Source organism: Mobula hypostoma, chromosome 5 (assembly GCF_963921235.1).
Source record: "Mobula hypostoma chromosome 5, sMobHyp1.1, whole genome shotgun sequence".
Classification (NCBI taxonomy): Eukaryota; Metazoa; Chordata; class Chondrichthyes; order Myliobatiformes; family Myliobatidae; genus Mobula; species Mobula hypostoma.
The window spans coordinates 137,135,133-137,157,009 of NC_086101.1; the positions used below are offsets into that span (position 1 = coordinate 137,135,133).

Here is a 21,877-nt window from a genome sequence, read left to right on the forward strand (position 1 = left end):
GGAGATATAGGAGCAAAACAGGAGAAGCTCATACTATCTCTACAGAATGTGCAACCTCCGCAAAGAGAGCTCCAAAAGCCTGAATCATACCTGGGTTGCTGGTACGAAGAGACATCAGGACCAAATGATGCACCACTATGCCACCCTTTTAATTTTCTTGCTATTAGTATCAAAGACAACGGTGTTCAGTTTGAAACTACCTATTTTCTCTTCAATGGCTTGAATTCTGTATTCAGTAGTGGATATGGCTAGAATTAACTCCTGTCTCAGCAAGGACCGTCACCCACTGCAATTTGCCTATTGCCACAATAGGTCTATGGCGGATGTGATCTCATTGGCTCTTCACACAGTCTTGGATCACCTGGACAATACAAATATCTGTGCCAAGATGCTGTTTATTGACTACAGCTCAGCATTTAACACAATCATTCCGACAGTTCTAATTGAAAAGTGCCAGAACCTGGGCCTCAGTACCTCCCTTTGCAACTAGATCCTCGGCTTCCTAACCAGAAGACCACAGTCTGTGCGGATTGGAAATAATATCTCCTCCTCACTGATGATTAACTATGGCGCACCTCAGGATTGTGTGCTTAGCCCACTGCTCTACTCCCTCAACACCCACGACAGTGTGGCTAGGCACAGCTCAAGTTCCATCTATAAATTTGCTGATGATACAACCATTGTTGGTAGAATCTCAGATGGTGATGAGAGGGCGTACAGGAGCGAGATGTATCAGCTAGTTGAGTGCTGTCGCAGCAACAACCTTGCACTCAAAGTCAGTAAGACCAAAGTACTGATTGTGGACTTCAGAAAGGGCAAGATACACACCAGTGTTCGTAGAGGGATCATGAGTGGAAAGATTGAGCAATTTCAAGTTCCTGGGTGTCAATATTTCTGAGGATCTAACGTGGACCCAACACATAGGTGCAGCTACAAAGAACGCATGACAGTGTCTATATTTCATTAGATTTGGTTTGTCACCAAAAACACTCGCAAACCTCTACAGATGTACTGTGGGAGCATTCTAACTGACTGCATCGCCGTCTGGTACAGGGAGGGGATGGTGGAGGGCTACTGCACAGGATTGAAGTAAGCTGCCAGGAGTTGCAAACTTAGTCAGCTCCATCATGAGCACCAGCCTCCATACTATCCAGGACATCTTCAAGGAGCAATGCCTCAGAAAGTTGGCATCCATCACTAAGGACCCCCATCACCCAGGTCATACCTTGTTCTCATTGGTACCGTCAGGAAGGAGGTACAGAAGCGTGAAGGGACACACTCAACAATTCAGGAACAGTTTCTTTCCCTCCGCCATCCAATTTCTGAATGGACATTGAACCCATGAACACTAAACACTACCTCACTCCTTTTTTTGCATTACTTATTTAATTTAACTATTTAACATATACTGTATAATCTTACTGGAGTTCACATTTTTTCTCTATTATTATGTATTGCGTTGTACCATGGCTCCAAAGACAATAAATTTCACAGCATATGCCAGTGGTGTTAAACCTGATTCTGATTCTGATTCTGAAATGACATTTAGGAAAATCTCCACAATGGTCTAAAGTTATTCATGGTGTAAACTTGCATCTTCATTAAAGATTTCTCATGGTCTGTAAACCAGGAAGAAAAGACACAATTTTTACCTAATATTTTAAACATATAAGGAAAAGGTTAGAATTTTTCAAAATTAAGGTAGAAAAGAAAACCATATTCTTTTAAGAATATGTTCATTTTTGTTATTTAAAATTCCATTTACTTTGAAACATTTTTGAGAACATTGTAATATGGTAACATTAAGTTATTCTTGCGTAAGTTTGTTAAAGTGAAATTACAGCTAAGTACACAATGCAAAAGTTCACTCACACCTCTAGACATAAAATTTTCAGGATAATTTATGACAGGAATAGATTTTAAATACCTGAACTTCTCTGCAGACACAGTTTTCCCCTGCCTGCGCTATAAAACAGTGCAGACTGTGAAGGAGTGCTGAATGGCTGCCAGAGGTTACTGTGCTAAGTATGTATGCACTGAAATTTGGAGTTTGCTGTCAGCTTCACAGTTTAATGACTGTGAGTGCTGATAGTTTTGCCGCCAGTTGTGGGCCAATTTTCCTCTAATAAACATTCCTTAATAAAGGTGAAATAAATGCACATTTGCTGAAACCTTTTCAATCCATTTTCCTTGGAGAAATGTCTGGAGAAGCATCAATTGCACGCTAATTCCTTTTCTTGCATTTAATAATAAAAACAGCTGTTAACAATGAAAACAGGGCAAGGATTCCGACTGCCTAAGCTAACAAAATCTGGAAGGAATTGCTTTGTAAATGTGTGGCTTATAATTAAAGTAATTAATATTTCCAATCTGTTTTTCTTTACTCCAGCGTGTCCACCTGGGACCTTCAAGCCGGAAGGAAAGCCTGGAGGCATTAGCACCTGTCTCAAGTGCCCTGGCGAGCACCAGACCTCCCGACCAGGGAGCACCTCAATCGAGGACTGCATCTGCGAGGAAGGATACAGGCTCGTAGGGCAGGTGTGTCAAGGTGGGTCATGGGGAGGACGTGGACCAAAACTTACTGTAAGAACAGCTACCACAGTATCCAGAAATTCCTATATTTTGGATCCAAGGTTGCCAGGGTTGTCTTGGCAGTCTCCTGGAAATCTACTCTTGGAACTCTGCTGTCAGATACACCTGGAGGGAAAAATCTTGCCACAACTTTAGAACATCGGGCCTTTATTTCATTTCCTTTGATGAGTTTGATTGATGAGTGATAGAAATATTTTTAACCTGTGGCACAAAGGCACAAAAAGCATAGCTCCAGTTATATGGGTTCAACCCACATTGCTGTTCTGTGTGGGGCCTGCTTGCTCTCCCTGTGATTATGTTGGGTTCGTCTTCAAACTCCATATTCTGATGAAGTGGGTTGGTAACTGTAAGTTTTCCCAAGTGTAGGTCGACGGGTGTTGGGGGAAAATGAGTTGTTTGGAGCTGATAGGCACGAGAGACTATGGCGCAGAGAAACCATGTGTGTGAGTTGGATTGGTAGCAACTTGACTGTCTCCTCCCCTGAAGAAGTACAAGTTAAAAAAGACGGTTGCACCAACTATCAAAGTTAATTTGTTTGAATTGGCTATCGGATATCTATGGGAAGGATAAACCAGTGGATCATGTGAGTGTGTGAGGAAGTTGGACGGAAGAGGTCACAAGGTGAAATCTCCAGGAATGTATTAAACCACAGGTGACAACCTTGACAGTACAATATTGTATTTTAAAACACAGACGATGCTGTTCTCTATCATATATATCAAGTGGATTCCAGTTAATTGTGGCATCAGTAAACCGGGGCAGCCACTTACTTGGGACAACTCTTAAAGAATGAAAATTAATCGGGAAAAGAGCCAGGGCTCCCTTTGTTTATTTTGGACACCATGCTGTTCAATTGGGATAGGAGACATTTGCTGAACAGTTTTGTAACTAGAATCAGTTGTGTATGCTTGTGTTATGTTATCTGTTTGGGGTGATGAATGCCAATTCAAAGAGCAATGAGTTTTGATAATTCTGACTTCTTTTCATTTTAAATTTTAACTTAAAAAAAATTAAAACCCATGCCAGATGCCACAACAAGATTTAACCCCAGCCAAAAAAATTACCCTACTGGGCCAAATTAAAAGCTGTCCACCTAACACCAATCACCATCAGCTGGCAGAGAAAACTGGAATGCCGGAAACCACAATTGCATTCTTGATACATCTGCAAGATAAGCTAGGAGAAGAATGGGTGACGGAACAACAGGAAACTTCCCAAAAACAAAAGGATCTACATGCTGAAGATGACCTGGGTCATTTGCTTGCCATTGTAACTGGACGAGGTGTGAGCGTCAGTGGACCCATGTTTAAAAAGAACAAGTCAGAGGATCTGGCTAGGAAACTCAACACAAAGATTTTAAAGCAATAGATGGTTGGTTGTCTCAGTGGAAATGTAGGCACCTCATTAATTCAAGAAAGCACATGGTGAGAAAGGTAGTGCAAATGCTGTAAGAGCAGAAACATGGAAATCTACAAAATTCCCCAATATGCCTCAAAAATTTTGTGCTGATGATATCTACAATGCCGATGAAACAGGCCTTTTTTTAATTATAGAATGCTGAATGGTTCCCTTGGCTACAAACACATAACCCTATCAGGATCAAAAAAAGCAATGGATCAATTATCTGCACTTGGTGTTTTCTCCGATTTTGTTCATTTACAGTCAATCAAAAGAACATAGCAGCGTACATTGAATTAACTCCTCCATCAATAAACTTTGCAAACTAATACCCAGTTTTATAGTACTGTAGTAGTATTGCTAGTGTTGTATTTTTTCCTATTTTTCTGTTAAGTACACAATTTGTTACTCAGTTAAACAGTAGTTCACCCTTTTCATACCTTCATAACAATTTCTGTGAAACTTCAGTTAACTGAGCCAAAATGTATTGATCCCCATTAGTCCTAATTAACCAGAATCCATTGTACAGTATTAGCCAATCAGTTATTTAAAGCAGTCAAAAAGCTGTTTATTATCTGGATGTAAACATGAATATGGATCCAAACAGAAATTGTCTAGTCACAAACAAGAGAGTCCTGTTGAAGGGTTTTGGCCCAAAACGTCGTCTGTACTTTTTACCATAAATGCTGCCTGACCTCCTGAGTTCCTCCAGCATTTTGCGTGTGGTGCTAGAAATTGTCTAGCTTTACCTTAACTAATTTCTCTAGCGTTTTCATAACAATCCAGGAATCAATCCACGTTAACAATGCATTATGAAATGCTAACCAGCAGGGGATGAGTGAACTTAGTTAACCTTAGTTTGACCAACAATGGGAGATGTAATGTGTTGCATGAAGCAGCGTTTAACTACCAGTTTATGAGCTGATGTGTTAACTTATCTTTTGTGTTGATACCCAGTGGTCCAGTGCCCAGCGTTGCAGCCACCTCGAAATGGTTACTTCATACAGAACACGTGCAATAACCGCTACAATTCTGCATGTGGAATTCGGTGCAAGCTGGGCTTTGAAGTCATGGGTACCCATGTTCGCCTGTGTCAATCTAATGGCCAGTGGTCAGGTTCAGATACCAAATGCAGAGGTAACTATTTCAATAACATTACATTTGGATCCTTTCAACTTATTACTACACTTTAGCATTTCAGTTACATTACTTGCACGGTTGGAATAATTATATAAACTACAGGATCAGTCAGTCAGTGGGTGCTGTCCGGAATCCAGGGTTGGCAGCTATGCATCTCCATCTTCTTCGATCTTGCGACAGCACCGAGTACAGCCTCTCCTCCAGTTTGTTCTCGCTGGCCGCCTTGGCACCGCCCGCCACCGCCCCACCGAACTCGAGCCCAAGGCCGTGTCGGCCTCCAGCTGCAGCCGCTTCTTCGAGTTCGGTCTTTCCTTAGGTGGAGGCCTTGGGCAGGTCCAGGCACACGGTGCAGCGCCCAAGTTCATCATGTCTCTTCTAACTAAGTGCATAGCATACAATTCGTAGATATGTGGTGAGGCTTTAATCTCTTCCACGGAAGATGGCCGTTGGCTCACAAGGAGCTCATCCACCCTTTGTCAGGTCTTGTTTTTTCAGTCTTGCTGGGTGTCCTCACACCCTCCTCACCAGACTACTCTGGTGGGACAGTCGGCCCAAGTCACCGACCACTCGACCATGGCCCCCGGCCGAGCGCCGGGCGTCCGCTCCCCCCCCCCCCGCCCGGATATCTTGTTTTAAATGTACCTCAGACAGTTCGTGGCAACCCCCCAATACTGGACTACAGTGGAGGAGTAGCTTGCATTCCAACCTTGAAAATCCAATTCCTTGATGACATGACACACAGAAGGAGACCATTGGGCCCATTGTGTGTGTGCTGTCACTTTGAAAAAGCAGCCAGTCTAGCCACCAGCCCTGTTTCCAAGTTAAAACCATCTCTCTTTTGAAAATTCCTTTTGAATCAGCTTCCCCTCCCTTTCAAACAGAACATTTGAAATTTCAACAACCTGAAATTTTATTCCCCACCCTCAGACTTCCCTGGTTCTTTCCTGAACTTGTGTCTTATGGTTACTCATTCTCCTCCCAGTGGAAACAATTCTTCCCATCAACTCTATGACCCTCCCTTCCCCCCACCTTCACAATTCCGAACATTTAGTTTTAATTTTCCCTCAGCTGTCTCTGAGGAGAGTAATTCTACTAGCCTCTCAGTACAATTTCTTCCCAAGTAACAAACTAGTCAATCTCTGCATCAGCACCAAATCCTTGCCACTGATCCTGAAGTGTGTTGCCTGGAATTGAGCATGAAACCATAAGACATAGGAGCAAAATTAGGCTATTCAGCCCATCGAGTCTGCTCTACCATTTCATCATGGCTAATTTATTATCCCTCTCAACCCCATTCGCCTGCCTTCTCTCTTGAAGATTTGATGTTTCCAGGGCATGAAACTCTGCTGAAACATAACCAGTGTTTCTGAGGACACGTGTCGAGACACTGTATTTTATCAGTCCTGGCTCAGAGTATAGTATTATCATTTCTGAAGTAGAAGGCTGCAAACAGACAAATAACAGGATGATCACATGGCTGCAATGCTTAGAAAGTGCAGCACTGTTGGAGAGCTCTAATTCAGTTTACAAGTTAAAGTTTTGGACTTCTCGGGTGGCTAAAAATTATGTTATGACAGGATTTTGAACAGCAAACTAAGTATGATTCATTAAAACACGCTATCCATTCATGTTTGTATTGTTGTCCATGGGTGTTTGCTGTGTATAAATTGGCTGGGGCATTCTTTATATTTCCACAGTGATGCTCTGAGAAATGACTCAGCTGTCCCCGAGTCATTAAAGACACCATAGAATAAAGTTTTTTTTATTCAAAGTAGTTCAAAAAGAAAAGTAAAAATTCATCTTGGACTGAGGGACACGACAGATTGAAATGGATGGACCCCTTGTTATATAAAGCTCATGATTATTTTTTGGTCTCATTGCAATCAATGGAAACAAATATCAGGCGCTGAATGTAAGAGCAATCAGTCTAATACCGACCCCTGTTCTTAACAAGTTTCTACCCCAAATATATCAAAAACTCAATGGTTCTATAGTTCCATTTAATACCAGAGAATGTATTCAATATACCTGAAATTCTTGCTCATCACAGACATCCACGGAAGCAGAACGGAACCCCAAAGAATGAGTAGCAGTAAAAACATTAGGACCCCAAGGCCCCTCCCAATTACAAGAAGCAGCAAAGCATCAACCCACACCCCCCCCACTCATTTCAGCACCCTCCACCCACCAAGCGAGCAATAGCAAAACCCTCAGGAGAGGCCATGATCTGTGTTACAACAAAAACTAACCGTTCACCCGGCAATTCAACATGCCACAGGCTCTCTCTCTTCCTAATAAACATAGAAAATAGGTGCAGGAGTAGGCCATTCGGCCCTTCAAGCCTGCACCGCCATTTATTATGATCATGGCTGATCATCCAACTCAGAACCCCGCCCCAGCCTTCCCTCCATACCCCCTGACCCCCGTAGCCACAAGGGCCATATCTAACTCCCTCTTAAATATAGCCAATGAACTGGCCTCAACTGTTTCCTGTGGCAGAGAATTCCACAGATTCACCACTCTCTGTGTGAAGAAGTTTTTCCTAATCTCGGTCCTAAAAGGCTTCCCCTCTATCCTCAAACTGCGGCCCCTCATTTTGGACTTCCCCAACATCGGGAACAATCTTCCTGCATCTAGCCTGTCCAATCCCTTTAGGATCAGAGAGGGCAGAGAGGTGTCACTCTGCTAGAAGGGAGACAAAAACAAAACAACTCGCTGATTAAAGCCCGTTCCCTGGCTTTTCTCGAGTTCTCCAACTCGAGAATTGGCCGCAAACCCTCCCCCACCGATGAGAGAAAGAGAGAGTGAGAGACCAGAAATTGTGTCTCTTTAAAATAATTCCCATTATTGTAGTTTATGTTTTCAAATAGATCTGAGTTTATTGACATTTTCTCCCTTTTTGTACAGTTCGAACCTGTCCAAGATTACGCACTCCTGAACATGGATTCATAAACTGCTCAACCCATGTCCTGTCTTACAAAACCGCCTGCCATGTGACCTGTAAAAAGGGCTATATAATGGAAGGCAGGTCAAAGCTGACTTGTCTAGCCAACATGATATGGGATGGGAGAGAGCCAAAATGCATTGGTAAGTCCAGTGAACAATGTGTTGCTGTTGGTTAGTGAAGCAATTACTTTTTGCTTGCTGAAAATCAACTGTACTGCATCCAGATGTAACAACAGGATTTTATTGAATACCTTTGTCCAAAGATGGAGGCCTAGATATTTTGAAGGAGAAACATTTTTGCCTCAATACTAAGAGCGGCCTACTTGAGAGGATCCAGTATTGGACCTCCTCTTAGAGAACAAGGCAGGGGAAATAAATGGATAGACAGGGGCTTATTAGGGAGAGTCAACATGGCTTTGTGCGTGGTAGGTCATGTTTGACCAATCTGTTGGAGTTTTTCGAGAAGGTTACCAGGAAAGTGGATGAAGGGAAGGCAGTGGATATTGTCTACATGGATTTCAGTAAGGCCTTTGACAAGGTCCCGCATGGGAGGTTAGTTAGGAAAATTCAGTCGCTAGGTATACATGGAGAGGTGGTAAATTGGATTGGACATTGGCTGGATGGAAGAAGCCAGAGAGTGGTGGTAGAGAATTGCTTCTCTGAGTGGAGGCCTGTGACTAGTGGTGTGCCACAGGGATCAGTGCTGGGTCCATTGTTATTTGTCATCTATATCAATGATCTGGATGATAATGTGGTAAATTGGATCAGCAAATTTGCTGATGATGCAAAGATTGGAGGTGTAGTAGACAGTGAGGAAGGTTTTCAGAGCCCGCAGAGGGACTTGGACCAGCTGGAAAAATGGGCTGAAAAATGGCAGATGGAGTTTAATACAGACAAGTGTGAGGTATTGCATGTTGGAAGGACAAACCAAGGTAGAACATACAGGGTTAATGGTAAGGCACTGAGGAGTGCAGTGGAACAGAGGGATCTGGGAATACAGATACAAAATTCCCTAAAAGTAGCATCACAGGTGGATAGGGTCGTAAAGAGAGCTTTTGGTACATTGGCCTTTATTAATCAAAGTATTGAGTATAAGAGCTGGAATGTTATGATGAGGTTGTATAAGGCATTGGTGAGGCCGAATCTGGAGTATTGTGTTCAGTTTTGGTCACCAAATTACAGGAAGGATATAAATAAGGTTGAAAGAGTGCAAAGAAGGTTTACAAGGATGTTGCCGAGACTTGAGAAACTCAGTTACAGAGAAAGGTTGAATAGGTTAGGACTTTATTCCCTGGAACGTAGAAGAATGAGGGGAGATTTGATAGAGGTATATAAAATTATGATGGGTATAGATAGAGTGAATGCAAGCAGGCTTTTTCCACTGAGGCAAGGGGAGAAAAAAACCAGAGGACATGGGTTTAGGGTGGGGGGGAGAGTTTAAAGGGAACATTAGAGGGGGCTTCTTCACACAGAGAGTGGTGGGAGTATGGAATGAGCTGTCAGACGAGGCGGTAAATGCTGGTTCTTTTTTAACATTTAAGAATAAATTGGACAGATACATGGATGGGAGGTGTATGGAGGGATATGGACCGTGTGCAGGTCAGTGGGACTAGGCAGAAAATGGTTCGGCATAGCCAAGAAGGGCCAAAAGGCCTGTTTCTGTGCTGTAGTTTCTATGGTTTCTATGGTTTCTAAATGAGTTGACAGGCAAAGTTCAAAGTAAATTGATTATCAGATTACATATATACAGTAATATATACAACCCTGAGATTTGTTTTCTTCCAGGCGTATAAAGTAAATCCAAGAAATATAATAGAATTAATTAAAGATAACACCCAACAGGATGGACAAACAACCGATGAGCAAATGACAATACGCAGTGGAAATTCAAAAGAAAAGAAATAATAATAATAATAAATAAGTAATAAATGTCAAGAGCATGAGATGAAGAGTCCTTGGAAGTGAGTCCATAGTTTGTGGGAACAGTGGGAACAGTGATGGAGTGAGTGAAGTTATCCCCTCTGGTTCAAGACCCTGATGGTTGAGGGGTAACAACTGTTCCTGAACCTGGTGGTGTGAGTCCTGAGGCTCCTGCACCTCCTGTACCTCCTTCCTGATGGCAGCAGCGATGAAGAAAGCATGACCTGGGTGGTGGGGACCTTTGACGATGGACACTGCTTTCCTGCGACAGGGCTTTTTGTAGATATACTCAATAGAGGGGAGAGCTTTACCTGTGAAGGACTGGGCTGTATCCATTACTTTCAAGGGCATTGGCGTTTCTATACCAGACCATGTTGCAACCAGTCAATATACTTTCTACTGCACAGTTTGTCGAAATTTTAGATGTCGCACCGAATCTTCACAAATGTCCAAGGAAGTAGAGATGCTGCCGTGCTTTCTTTTCAGATCCTCTGACATGATAACCCCAAGGAATTGAAAGTCGCTCACCCTCTCCACCTCTGATCCGCCGACGAGGATTGGCTCATCGTGGAGCTTTGGCTTCCTTCTTCTGAAGTCAACAATCAGCTCCTTGGTCTTGCTGACAGTGAGTGAGAGGTGTTGTTGTTGTTGTGGAACATCTCAGCCAGATTTTCAATCTCTTTCATCACCACCTTTGATTTGGCCAGCAATAGTGATGTTGTCAACAAACGTAAATATGGCATTGGAACTGGGTGGCTAAGCACCGTTATAAGTACAAGGAGAGTAGAGTAGGGGACTAAGCCCACAACCTTGTGGTACTCCTGTACTGCTGGAGATCGTGGAAGAGATGTTGTTGCCAATCCGAACTGACTGGGGTCTGCAACTGAGGAAATCGAGGATCCAATTACACAAGGAGGTGTTGGGTCAAGATCTTGATGTTATTGATTAGTTTTGAGGGATGATAGTATTGAATTCCAGGCTGTAGTTGATAAAAAGCATCCTGATGTATGCATCTTTGCTGTTTAGATATTCCAGGGTTGAGTGAAGAGCCAATGAAATGCATCAACTATGGACCTGTTGTGTCACTAGGCAAACTGGAGCGGATCCGTGTTGCTTCTCTGACAGAAATTGATATGCTTCATGGCCAACCTCTCAAAACACATCATCACAGTAAAAGGGCTAGTGGTTCACCGTCACTGAGGCAAGTCACCACATTCGTCTTAAGCACCAGTACAACTGAAGCCTGTGTGAAGCAGGTGAGTACCTCAGGCTGGAGGAGCGAGAGATTGAAGATCTCAGTGAACACTTCAGCCAGTTGATCAGCACAGGTCTTTAGTACTTGGCCTGGTACTCCAACTGATCCAGATGCTTTCCGTGGGCATATCCTCCTGAAGGATGCTCTCTTGTTGGCTTCAGACTGAAATCACAGGGTCATCGGGTACTCTGTGAGTTTGTGAAATCTCCTCCAGGTATTGATTGACAAAGCAATCATAGAAGGTATTGAGCTTGTCTGGGATCAAATCCTTCTTGTCACCTGCGTCACTTGGCTTGACTTTGTAAGAGGTAATAGCATTCAAGCCTTTCCGAAGCTGTTGAGCATCCTTCAGTGATCCAAGTTTGTTCCGGGATTACCACTTGGCACATGAGATGGCTTTCTGGAGATTGTACCTGAGCCTCTTGTATCCTACTTGGTGACCAAACCTGAATGCCACTGATCTGGCCCTCAGCAGATTGTGGCTTTATAGTTCATCCAGGGCTTCTGGTTGGAGAGAACTGAATGATTTTGTGGGGACGCACTCATCTAGGGCTTTTATAAAGTCCATGACAACCATGGTGTATTCATTCAGATCCTCTGAGCCCTTAAACGTGGCCCAATCCACCAACCTGAAGCAATCCCATATCCACTCCACTACCTCTCGCATCCAGCCCTTTGTAGTCCTTATCTCTCAAATCTTGCTTTTTTAGCCTTTGCCTATATGTAGGCAGGGACTTTGGTTATAGTGATACCAATTCTATTAGTTTTAAGATAGTGATGGATAAGGGAAGGACAAATCCACAGATTAGGTTCTTAAACTGGAGCAGGGCTTACTTTGGGGAAACTAGACAAGATTTAGTAGATGAATGAGCTAGCTTGAAGTGATAGGAATGAGTCACAAGTGTGATAGCAAGTGTCCAGAAGCAGTATATTCCTGTTAGTTAGGGTAAAGGGTAAAGCTGGCAAGTTTAGGGAAACTTGGCTGATGAGAGATATTAGTCAAGAAGACAGAAGAATATATCAGGGTTTAGGAGGTTGAGATTAAGTGAATTCCCGGATGACTATAAAAAGATTAAGAATATTCTTAAAATGGAAATTAGGAAGGCAGAGAGAGAGAATATGAGATGGACCTGGCAGGTATGGCTAAGGGAAGTCCCAAGTAGGTCTATATTAAGAGTAAAAGGATGGCCAGAGAAAAAGCCTATCCCTTAAAGATAGGCAAGGCTGCCAATGTCTTAAGCCACAGGAGATTGGTGGATTTTAATGAATATTTCTCTTCAGTTATGTGGCTGCTGGGCATCTGGTTGGAATGGCAATCTCCTTCTGTTGAGCTCTCTTAACAGCTAGCTCGTTGATGTGCGTACTTTCTGCTCTTTGCACGCCTTTTCAAACTGCCAGACTCCCGATGGCCCGCTCGTCTGCTATGTCTTCTCAGTTGTTCACAGCAATGTTGGCCAGAATCAGATCCTGTTTTCAAACGTCCTTGAAGTGAAGCTGTGGACGGCCAACTGAGCGTGCAGCCTCTGCCAGCTGCCCTTACAGCAGGTCTTTCGAGATTCTACTAGAGCCCATTCGTCTGACATGTCCTAATCTGAGCTACCGCTGGCTGAGGAGGACGAACATGCTGAGGATGCCTGCACATTTTAAGACCTCCTTATTAGTGGCCCTGTCCTGCCAAGGTATGTGCAGGATCCAGCTGAGGCCATGCAGGTGAAGGCTATTCAGTTTCTTCTTTTGGCTAGCACAGATTGTCCAGGCTTCACTGTTGTAGAGGAGAATGCCAAGAACACAGGTCTGATACACACATAGCTTGGTACTGGTGGTGAGATGTCTGTTGCTCCACACTCTCTTGTTCAGTCTAGCCATGACAGCTGCAGCCTTGGCTATTCTGTTGCTCAGCTCAGCATCAAGGACGGAGTGTTTGTGGTGGTTGACCCAAGATAGGCGAAGGAGTAGGACCATCGATGGTAATGGGTGGGAGGAGTCAGTGTCCTGGGCCATGACATTGCTCTTCAAGCTGATGGTCAGCCCACACTCCTTGCAGGCATGGGATAGGTGGTCAGTGAGATGCTGCAGTTGGCCTTCTAGATAGATAGATAGATATACTTTATTAATCCCGAGGGAAATTGGGTTTCGTTACAGCCGCACCAACCAAGAATAGAGCGTAAATATAGCAATACAAAAACCACAAACAATCAAACAACAAAATGCAAACTATGCCAGATGGAAAATAAGTCCAGGACCAGTCTATTGGCTCAGAGTGTCTGACCCTCCACAGGAGGAGCTGCAAGTTCGATGGCCACAGGCAGGAACGACCTCCCGTGCCTCCCAGTGTTGTATCACAGTGGGATGTGGCCGAAGTCCAACAGTAAAAAGTTCAATATCCGGTCTACAAACACGTTCCTCGATCGTAATATGACCCGAATTGCACCATCTGTTGTTAACCAGAACAGTAAGCACCCAACTCCTTTAAGCTTACCGCTCTCAGTGCACTTCTGGTCAGCCGGAACGGTCTGGAAGCCGTTCATGGAGAAGTTTTGATCGGGAATGTCCTCGTGCAGCCCTGTTCCAGTGAAACACATAACACTGCACTCCCGAAATGTTCTCTGACGCCTGGCTAGCGCCATTTTATTACCCACTGAGCTCCTCTTCTCCATAAGTCTCTGTTGTCTCGACCCAGTCCTCCTTCCTCAACTTTGTGATCCCCCTCCGCACCCTCTGTGTGTTTTCCTCCGGATTTCAGCAGGAGTGTCCGCCGCTCTGCTCACTAAACCGGCCGGCGTTAGCTGGTCCCTGGAATACACAATGCGACCTTGCTTCTGTCCCGCGTGTCAGGATGTAACTATTTCCAGTGCTAAAAACCCAAATAAAACTCTCTCTACCAGCATGATAGAGAGGATGCATCTTCGACATGTTACCGTGAAAAAAAAATACAAAAAATAACGTAACTTAAAAAGTAAGAAGAAGAAAGTAAGAATACTGATCGGAACGGCTGTACCAGGCTACATGCACGACCGGCGCATGCACACTCAGTAGGGGGATGTCAGTGCTGCGTTGTCAGTGAACAACAGCTCACGAATGACAACCTCCCGGATCTCAGATACTACTGTACCTACCTCAGTTACTTCTTCTGGTAGCTCATTCCATACAGTATATTCATCACTCTGTGTAAAAAAAAATGTTGCTCCTTAGATCTCTTTTAAATCACCCTAAATCTACTACCCCCTATTTTGGTCTCCAATAACTAAGAAGCAGTAAGATAGGAACATGGAGGGTGGGACATAAAGAGATATGGGCCAAATGCAAAAAATTACATCAGAACATAGGAAATAGGAGCAGGAGTCGGCCATCTGGCCTGTCGAGCCTGCTCCACCATTCAACAAGATCATGGCTGATCTGGCCATGGACTCATCTCCATGGCCACCTGCCTTTTCCCAATAACCTTTAATTCCCCTACTATACAAAAATCTATCCAACCTTGTCTTAAATATACTTACTGAGGTAGCCTCCACTGGGCAGAGAATTCCTCAGATTCACCACCCTCTGGGAAAAGCAATTCCTCTTCATCTCTGTCCTAAATCTACTCCCTCGAATCTTAAGGCTATGTCCCTTTGGGGCCAGTTGGGAGGGCACAGTGATTGGCATGGACTTGCATCTGCACTATTTTGCTCTATGACCCGAACTCCAAAAATAATTGCTTTGAAGTTGAAAACAATTTTTTTTCTGATTTTACCTGAACTTGGCAGTGATTGAGAATATCAACTCTGAACTTTCTGGCAAGTATTCTTGTCAGCCTAGGAATGTTTATCTAATGTATCTACCCCATCCCACAATCCTAACAATGCCAACAGATGAATAACATGCAGAATTCTTCTCTAGAAAGATCTTCAATCTCACTAGCCTGCAAAGTAACATTTATTCATTGAACAAATTGATTTTCCTAATCTGGTTTCCCATGAAACTGTGTCATTTATTGGGCTAATATCCAAAATACATTATTTTTTCCCCATGTGATCTTTGTTAACCTTAAATAACTCACAAGTACTTAAGTTCCTCTGAGAGTGATTATCATCAAAGTATAGGAAGACATTAATAAACTTCGTCCTTTTGTTTGTAAACATGTTGCTGCAGCAACAATTTGCAGCAAGAAAGATGGGAAGTTTCATGCATTACTTCTCATTATCAACAGAGAAACTGCTGTATTCAGCAATACCTATTCTGAAAGTTGTTTCTCAGGCCTGGTGTGATTTTAGAACAAGAATTTATTGGTAATTATTCTTGAAAAGCCAATAAAATAGATGTACTTTCATCACTACAGTTTGATCTTTCTTTTCTTCTCCCCTGCAGTGCAATAGTTTAATATCATTCTTACAAATTAATAGGTGTCCCACATTCATTTCTAGTGTCAGAGCAGAGGCAAAGAACTTTAACTATAGAAAAGGAAAAGAATGAAAGGGACGTTGCATCCAGAGTTTCTCCGGTTAGCAAGTGATTTCCCTCCACACCTCTCTGACATAGTGGGGAACTGTGTACGAGGCAAGTTACAGCAGTGCTTTGCCATTGCCTTCTGCTGGGTGAGTTTCCAAAGAGATCACCAGCTCATAACCCAGCACGGATGGAAAGTGTGCAGGGGAGCCGGCTGGATTCGAACTCGGGACCTTTCGTCCCGAAGTCCGACGCTGTTGCCGGGTCTTAGCTATAGAAAGGGAAAGTAATGATAGAATAAAAGAGACGTATCCAGTCAGTTTCACCCAAACTATGGGCACCTAATTTATCAGCATCCATAGATAAAAAGTGGTGTGTGGCGCGTGGCCAAGTGGTTAAGGCATTGGGCTCACAATCTGAAGGTCGTGGGTTCGAGTCTCGGCCAAGGCAGCATGTTGTGTCTTTGAGCAAGGCACTTACCACACACTGCTCCAGTCCACCCAGCTGAAAATGGGAACCGGCAAATGCTGGGGGTTAACCTCACGATAGACTGATGTCCTACCTGGGGGGGGAGTCTCGTACTCTCAGTCGCTTCACGCCACAGAAACCGGCATAAGCACTGGCCTGATGGGCCACAAGGCTCGGGACAGACTTTAACATTAATACATACAAGTGAGCTCCTATAAACATTAGTAACTTCAAATCAGAAGCATTCCTGAAATAAAACCTGTTTACATGTAACCTCCCTGCAGTAATCAGACATCATTGCTCTAACAGGCAAGACACGAGTTGACAGTTCCACTGCATGAGGCCACTTGAGAGAGTTACTTTGGAAATTGACATGCAATTGCTTCTTTTGATACCTGTCCAATGATGCATTATTAGACAATGTAACATCCACCAACACTTCAAGCTGGTGGAAAACAGACTTTGAGTATGGAACATCCTGATTCTGTACTATAGCAGAAAGGCAATAACTAAATGTTCATGTTAAATAACCCTCATTAACATCATTCACTGTAATAATGTGGGGTATGATATTGAGAGATTTTGTGCATTTTCTAATTTATGTACAAAATCAGCCTGGATGTATGTAAAAATGGAACCTGGGTTTGCCTTTATGAGAAAGCAATGCAATTTTCCTTCAGGGAGTTGACATTAAAAACACAAACATGTATGCTCACTACACTAACAATCTTGCATTAACCCCTTTAATCTTTTAAATTGATAAATTGCCTATGACAACCTATTTAATCAGTTTATTAGTAATCTTAAACACTCTGCAGATGCTGGGGTCAAAGCAACACTCACAACACGCTGGAGGAACTCAGCAGGTCGGGCAGCATCCGCGGAAAAGATCAGTCAACGTTTCGGGCCAGAACCCTTCGTCAGGACTGAAGAGGGAAGGGGCAGAGGCCCTATAAAGAAGGTGAGGGGAGGGTGGGAAGGAGAAGGCTAGTAGGTGCCAGAAGAAAAACCAGTAAGGGGAAAGATAAAGGAGTGGGGGAAGGGAGGCAGGGAGGGGATAGGCAGGAAAGGTGAAGAAGGAATAGGGGAAAGCACAATGGGTAGTAGAAGGAGGCGGAACCATGAGGGAGGTGATGGGCAGCTGGGGGAGGGGGTAGAGCAAAACTGGGATAGGGGAAGGGAGGGAATTACCGGAAGTTGGAGAATTCAATGTTCATACCAAGGGGCTGGAGACTACCCTGATGGTATATGAGGTGTTGCTCCTCCAACCCGAGTGTAGCCTCATCATTGCAGTAGAGGAGGCCATGTATGGACATGTCCGAATGGGAATGTGAAACAGAGTTGAAGTGGGTGGCAACCGGGAGATCCTGTCTGTTGTGGCGGAAGGAGTGGAGGTGCTCGACGAAGCGGTCCCCCAATCTGCGTCGGGTTCCACTGATGTAGAGGAGGCTGCACCACTCAGTGAGTTCCGTGCCCGCCATGACGCTGAACTCTTCTTCCGTCGCCTACATCTCCGAGCCTACTTCTTTGGCAAGGATTCCCCTCCCCCTACTGAGGACCCCTTCTCCTGTCTTCAACCCTCCTCCTCCTCCTGGACACCCTGCCCGGGCCCTCTACCTGCACTCGACCTTTTTATCTCCAACTGTCGCTGAGACATCAACCATCTCAACTTCACCACACCTCTCTCCTGTTCTGACCTCATTCCCTCTGAACGCACTGCCCTCCACTCTCTCCACACTAATCCCAACCGCACCATCAAACCCGCAGACGAAAGTGGTGCTGTAATAATCTGGCGGACAGGCCTCTACCTCAATGAGGCCAAAAGGCAGCTCTCTGACACCTCCTCTTACTTACCCCTGGAACAGGACCCACAAAAAAACATCAAACCATTGTCTCCCGTATCAACACCACCCTTATCAACTCCAGAGACCTTCCATCCTCAGCCACAAAATTCATAATTCCCACACCCCGCACTGATCGTTTTTACCTCTTCCCCAAGATCCACAAGCCTGACTGTCCCGGCAGACCCATAGTTTCTGCCTGCTCCTGTCCCACCGAACCTGTATCTGCCTACCTGGACTCCATTTTGTCACCCATAGTTCAGTCCCTCCCCACCTACATCCAGGATACATCCCATGCCCTCCACCTCTTCAATAACTTCCAGTTCCCCGGTCCCAACCACTTCATTTTCACTATGGATGTCCAATCCCTATACACTTCCATTCCCCATGAAGAAGGCCTCAAAGCCCTCTGCTACTTTCTGGATAATAGATCTCACCAGTTCCCCACCACCACCACCCTCCTCCAGTTGGCGAAACTGGTTCTCACACTTAATAACTTCTATTTTGGCTCTTCCCACTTTCTTCAGACCAAGGGTGTAGCTTTGGGCACTCGCATGGGCCCCAGGTATGCCTGCCTCTTCGTTGGTTATGTGAAACAGTCTGTGCTACAAACCTATTCTGGTACTGCTCCCCAACTTTTCCTTCGATACATTGACTACATTGCTGCTGCTTCCTGCACCCATGCTGAGCTCGTCAATTTCATCGACTATACTTCAAACTTCCACCCAGCCCTCAAATTCACTTGTTCCATCTCAGACACTTCTCTCCCCTTTCTTAATCTCTCGGTCTCCATCTCTGGAGACAGACTGTCCACTGACATCTTCTACAAACCCACCGACTCTCATAACTACCTCAACTATACCTCTTCCCACCCTGCCACATGCAAAGATGCCATTCCCTATTCCCAGTTCCTCCATCTCCACACATCTGCTCCCAGGATGAGGCTTTCCATTCCAGGACATCTCAAATGTCCTCTTTCTTTGAGGATTGTGGTTTCCCTTCTGCTGTCATCAATGATGCCCTCACCCACATCTCCTCCATTTCCCGCACTTCGGCTCTCACCCCATCCTCCCGCCACCACAACAGCGACAGAATTCCCCTTGTCCTCACCTACCACCCCACCAGCCTCCGGATCCAGCACATTATCCTCCGCAACTTTCGCCACCTTCAACAGGACCCCGCCACTAAGCACATCTTTCCCTCTCCACCCCTCTCCGCCTTCCGCAGGGATCGGTCCCTCCGCGACTCCCTGGTCCACATGTCCCTCCCCACGGATCTCCCACCCGGCACTTATCCCTGTAAGCTACAACTGTCCCTACACCTCCTCTCTTGCCACCATTCAGGGCCCCATACAGTCCTTCCAGGTGAGGCAACACTTCACTTGTGAGTCTTTTGGGGTCATTTATTGCATCCGGTGCTCCCAGTGCGGCCTCCTCTACATCGGTGAAACCCAACGCAGATTGGGGGACCGTTTTGTCGAGCACCTCCGCTCCGTCCGTCACAACAGACAGGATCTCTCGGTTGCCATCCACTTCAACTCTGCTTCACATTCTCATTCGGATATGTCCATACGTGGCCTCCTCTACTGCCATGATGAGGCTAAACTCAGGTTGGAGGAGCAACACCTCATATACTGTCTAGGTAGTCTCCAGCCCCTTGGTATGAACATAGAATTCTCCAACTTCCGGTAATTCCCTCCCCCTCCCTTCCCCTATCTCTATGTCACTCTGCCCCCTCCCCCAGCTGCCCATCACCTCCCTCATGGTTCCGCCTCCTTCTACTACCCATTGTGTTTTCCCCTATTCCTTCTTCACCTTTCCTGCCTATCCCCTCCCCCACCCCTTTATCTTTCCCCTTCCTGGTTTTTCACCTGGAACCTACCAGTCTTCTCCTTCCCACCCTTTCCCCACCTACTTTGTAGGGCCTCTGCCCCTTCCCTCTTCAGTCCTGATGAAGGGTACCGGCCCAAAACATTGACTGATCATTTCCACGGATGCTGCCCGACCTGCTGAGTTCCTCCAGCGTGTTGTGAGTTTTATTAGTAATCTCTTGGTCATTATAAATATGGAAATACTGCCACCAGCATGTCAAACAGCAAATTACAGCAGAAAACTTGGATGTATTGGAAGAAGTATCAAAGATCTGTTGTGGCTAACATTCCTCCTAGAACGTAACATGTTGTAATGATTATCATCATCTGCATGTTTGCCACTATACTGATTTGGAAATATATTGTCGTCCTTTTGTTGTCATCAGAACTAACTGCTAGAATGCTTTAACACCTGTAAAACCTGGAGATAAATTCACCATAAGTACTGCCACAGTTCAACAGAGCAACAGCCATTCATTACCTTCATAAGATAGTCATGAGTGGATACTACAAATTCACGATACAAACAGCCCTTGAGACAGTCTTTAAATGGTCTTTCCACAATTTGCAAAACTTGGAGATGCAGTTAGAACTTTGACAAAATATGGATAGATATTAATAAACCTGGAGTCAGGATGTATGACTGTTAAGTGAACATGAAGGTAGAGAAATGTGAATTTTACATGTTATTAAAAAGAATTGGGAGACTATATGCTAACAGGGACTGAGGAATCAATGGATCAGGAAGAACAGAGAAACAAATTACTAAAAGAGGCATCACCACTTTGAAGGATTATGAAGGCATCATCCCTTCATTCAGGGGTAACAGTTGTCAGAATCTCAAAGAATTTTGCTTGCCTTGTGACATTTCCCTTTAAGATTTGCAATTCGTTCCAGAACAGTATTATTTAGGAAAAACCAAGAGTGAATCTCACAATTGCAGCTTTTTCAAACACCATTAGGGTGACCCACAAGGTTTTAATCAAAAAGTAAGACAGTTTCCACCTTCCAATCTCTGTATAGTGACAGAGAGTAAGGATGTTCTAGGGATTATATAAAAAAGGTTTGTAAGCATGATATCAGTGATACAAGTTTACATCTTCCAAGGAAGATTAAACAGTCTGGCGTCTTTTTTTTTAGGAAAGAGGGATTGAGGGTGACAAGAAGGATACTGTTAAGATGAAGGGAAGATTTTGATAGGATAGATATAAAGAAGATATTACTACTTTATTTTGCACGTTTTTGCATTTCAACAGAAATCCGTTGTCCACCCATACAAAAGACGGATGGTGTGATGGTGGCCCCTCATCTCTGCAGGAAAGCTTCAGTCAGACCAGGAAGTGTGTGTCATTTGAGCTGTCGCCGTGGTTACAGGCTCTCAGGTGTCACGCAAGAAGTTCGGTGCTTGAGTAATGGCAAATGGAGTCAGAAACTTCATAAAGCCTTTTGTCGAGGTATCTTTCTACCTTTCTCATGGCATTAAAATAAGAGCTGGATTTTTGTAAACTTCTCATAATTTCCACATTGGTGACCAAAACTGTCCTTTGAGTTACGCTACATTATTAACTTTTAGATTAGTGATTATGCCCTCAGCTACCCAGGCCTGTCATAATATCACTTTATTAGAGTTGAAGGCAAATTTTCCTCAACGACAGTACTTTGAGGTATCTTGGGAGTAATTGGCTTTCTGAAATGTGCTGCATGAATGCAAATTCTGGTTGATAATCCCTTGATGAATATCTTAAGGGTTAATTTTATTAAAAGTGTGGTATTCTTGTGCTTGTTTTAGAGAAAATCTGGGTTCACATTGGAAATGGTAAGAAATAAGTTTAAATCTGAATAGGTTGTTGTATTGTGAAAAAAGTCACCGGGGACTCACTAAAGCTAGTGGATACAGAAATGACTTTTTTCAACAAAATGAGACACTCTCAGAAGAAGAGGCCTGTTTGACCTGATATTACATGCCATTTTATATGCTTAGCATTAAAGGTAGTGATAGGACAATTCTATGGTTACCAAGTA

At 44.1% G+C, this 21,877-nt stretch overlaps 1 protein-coding gene across 4 annotated transcripts in view; it reads left to right on the plus strand.

Moving 5' to 3' along the window:
* The window catches only part of svep1 (sushi, von Willebrand factor type A, EGF and pentraxin domain containing 1), a 267,906-nt gene that overhangs the window by 83,020 nt on the left and 163,009 nt on the right, over positions 1–21,877 (plus strand). For 3 of the 4 annotated variants that reach the window (XM_063048990.1, XM_063048991.1, XM_063048993.1), the window contains exons 4-7: positions 2,390–2,548; positions 4,948–5,127; positions 8,038–8,217; positions 21,112–21,309. In XM_063048990.1, the coding sequence (XP_062905060.1) occupies positions 2,390–2,548; positions 4,948–5,127; positions 8,038–8,217; positions 21,112–21,309 (717 nt within the window). Of the gene's footprint in view, positions 1–2,389; positions 2,549–4,947; positions 5,128–8,037; positions 8,218–21,111; positions 21,310–21,877 lie in introns of those variants that run through there. The other variant, XM_063048994.1, reaches the window with a different exon arrangement.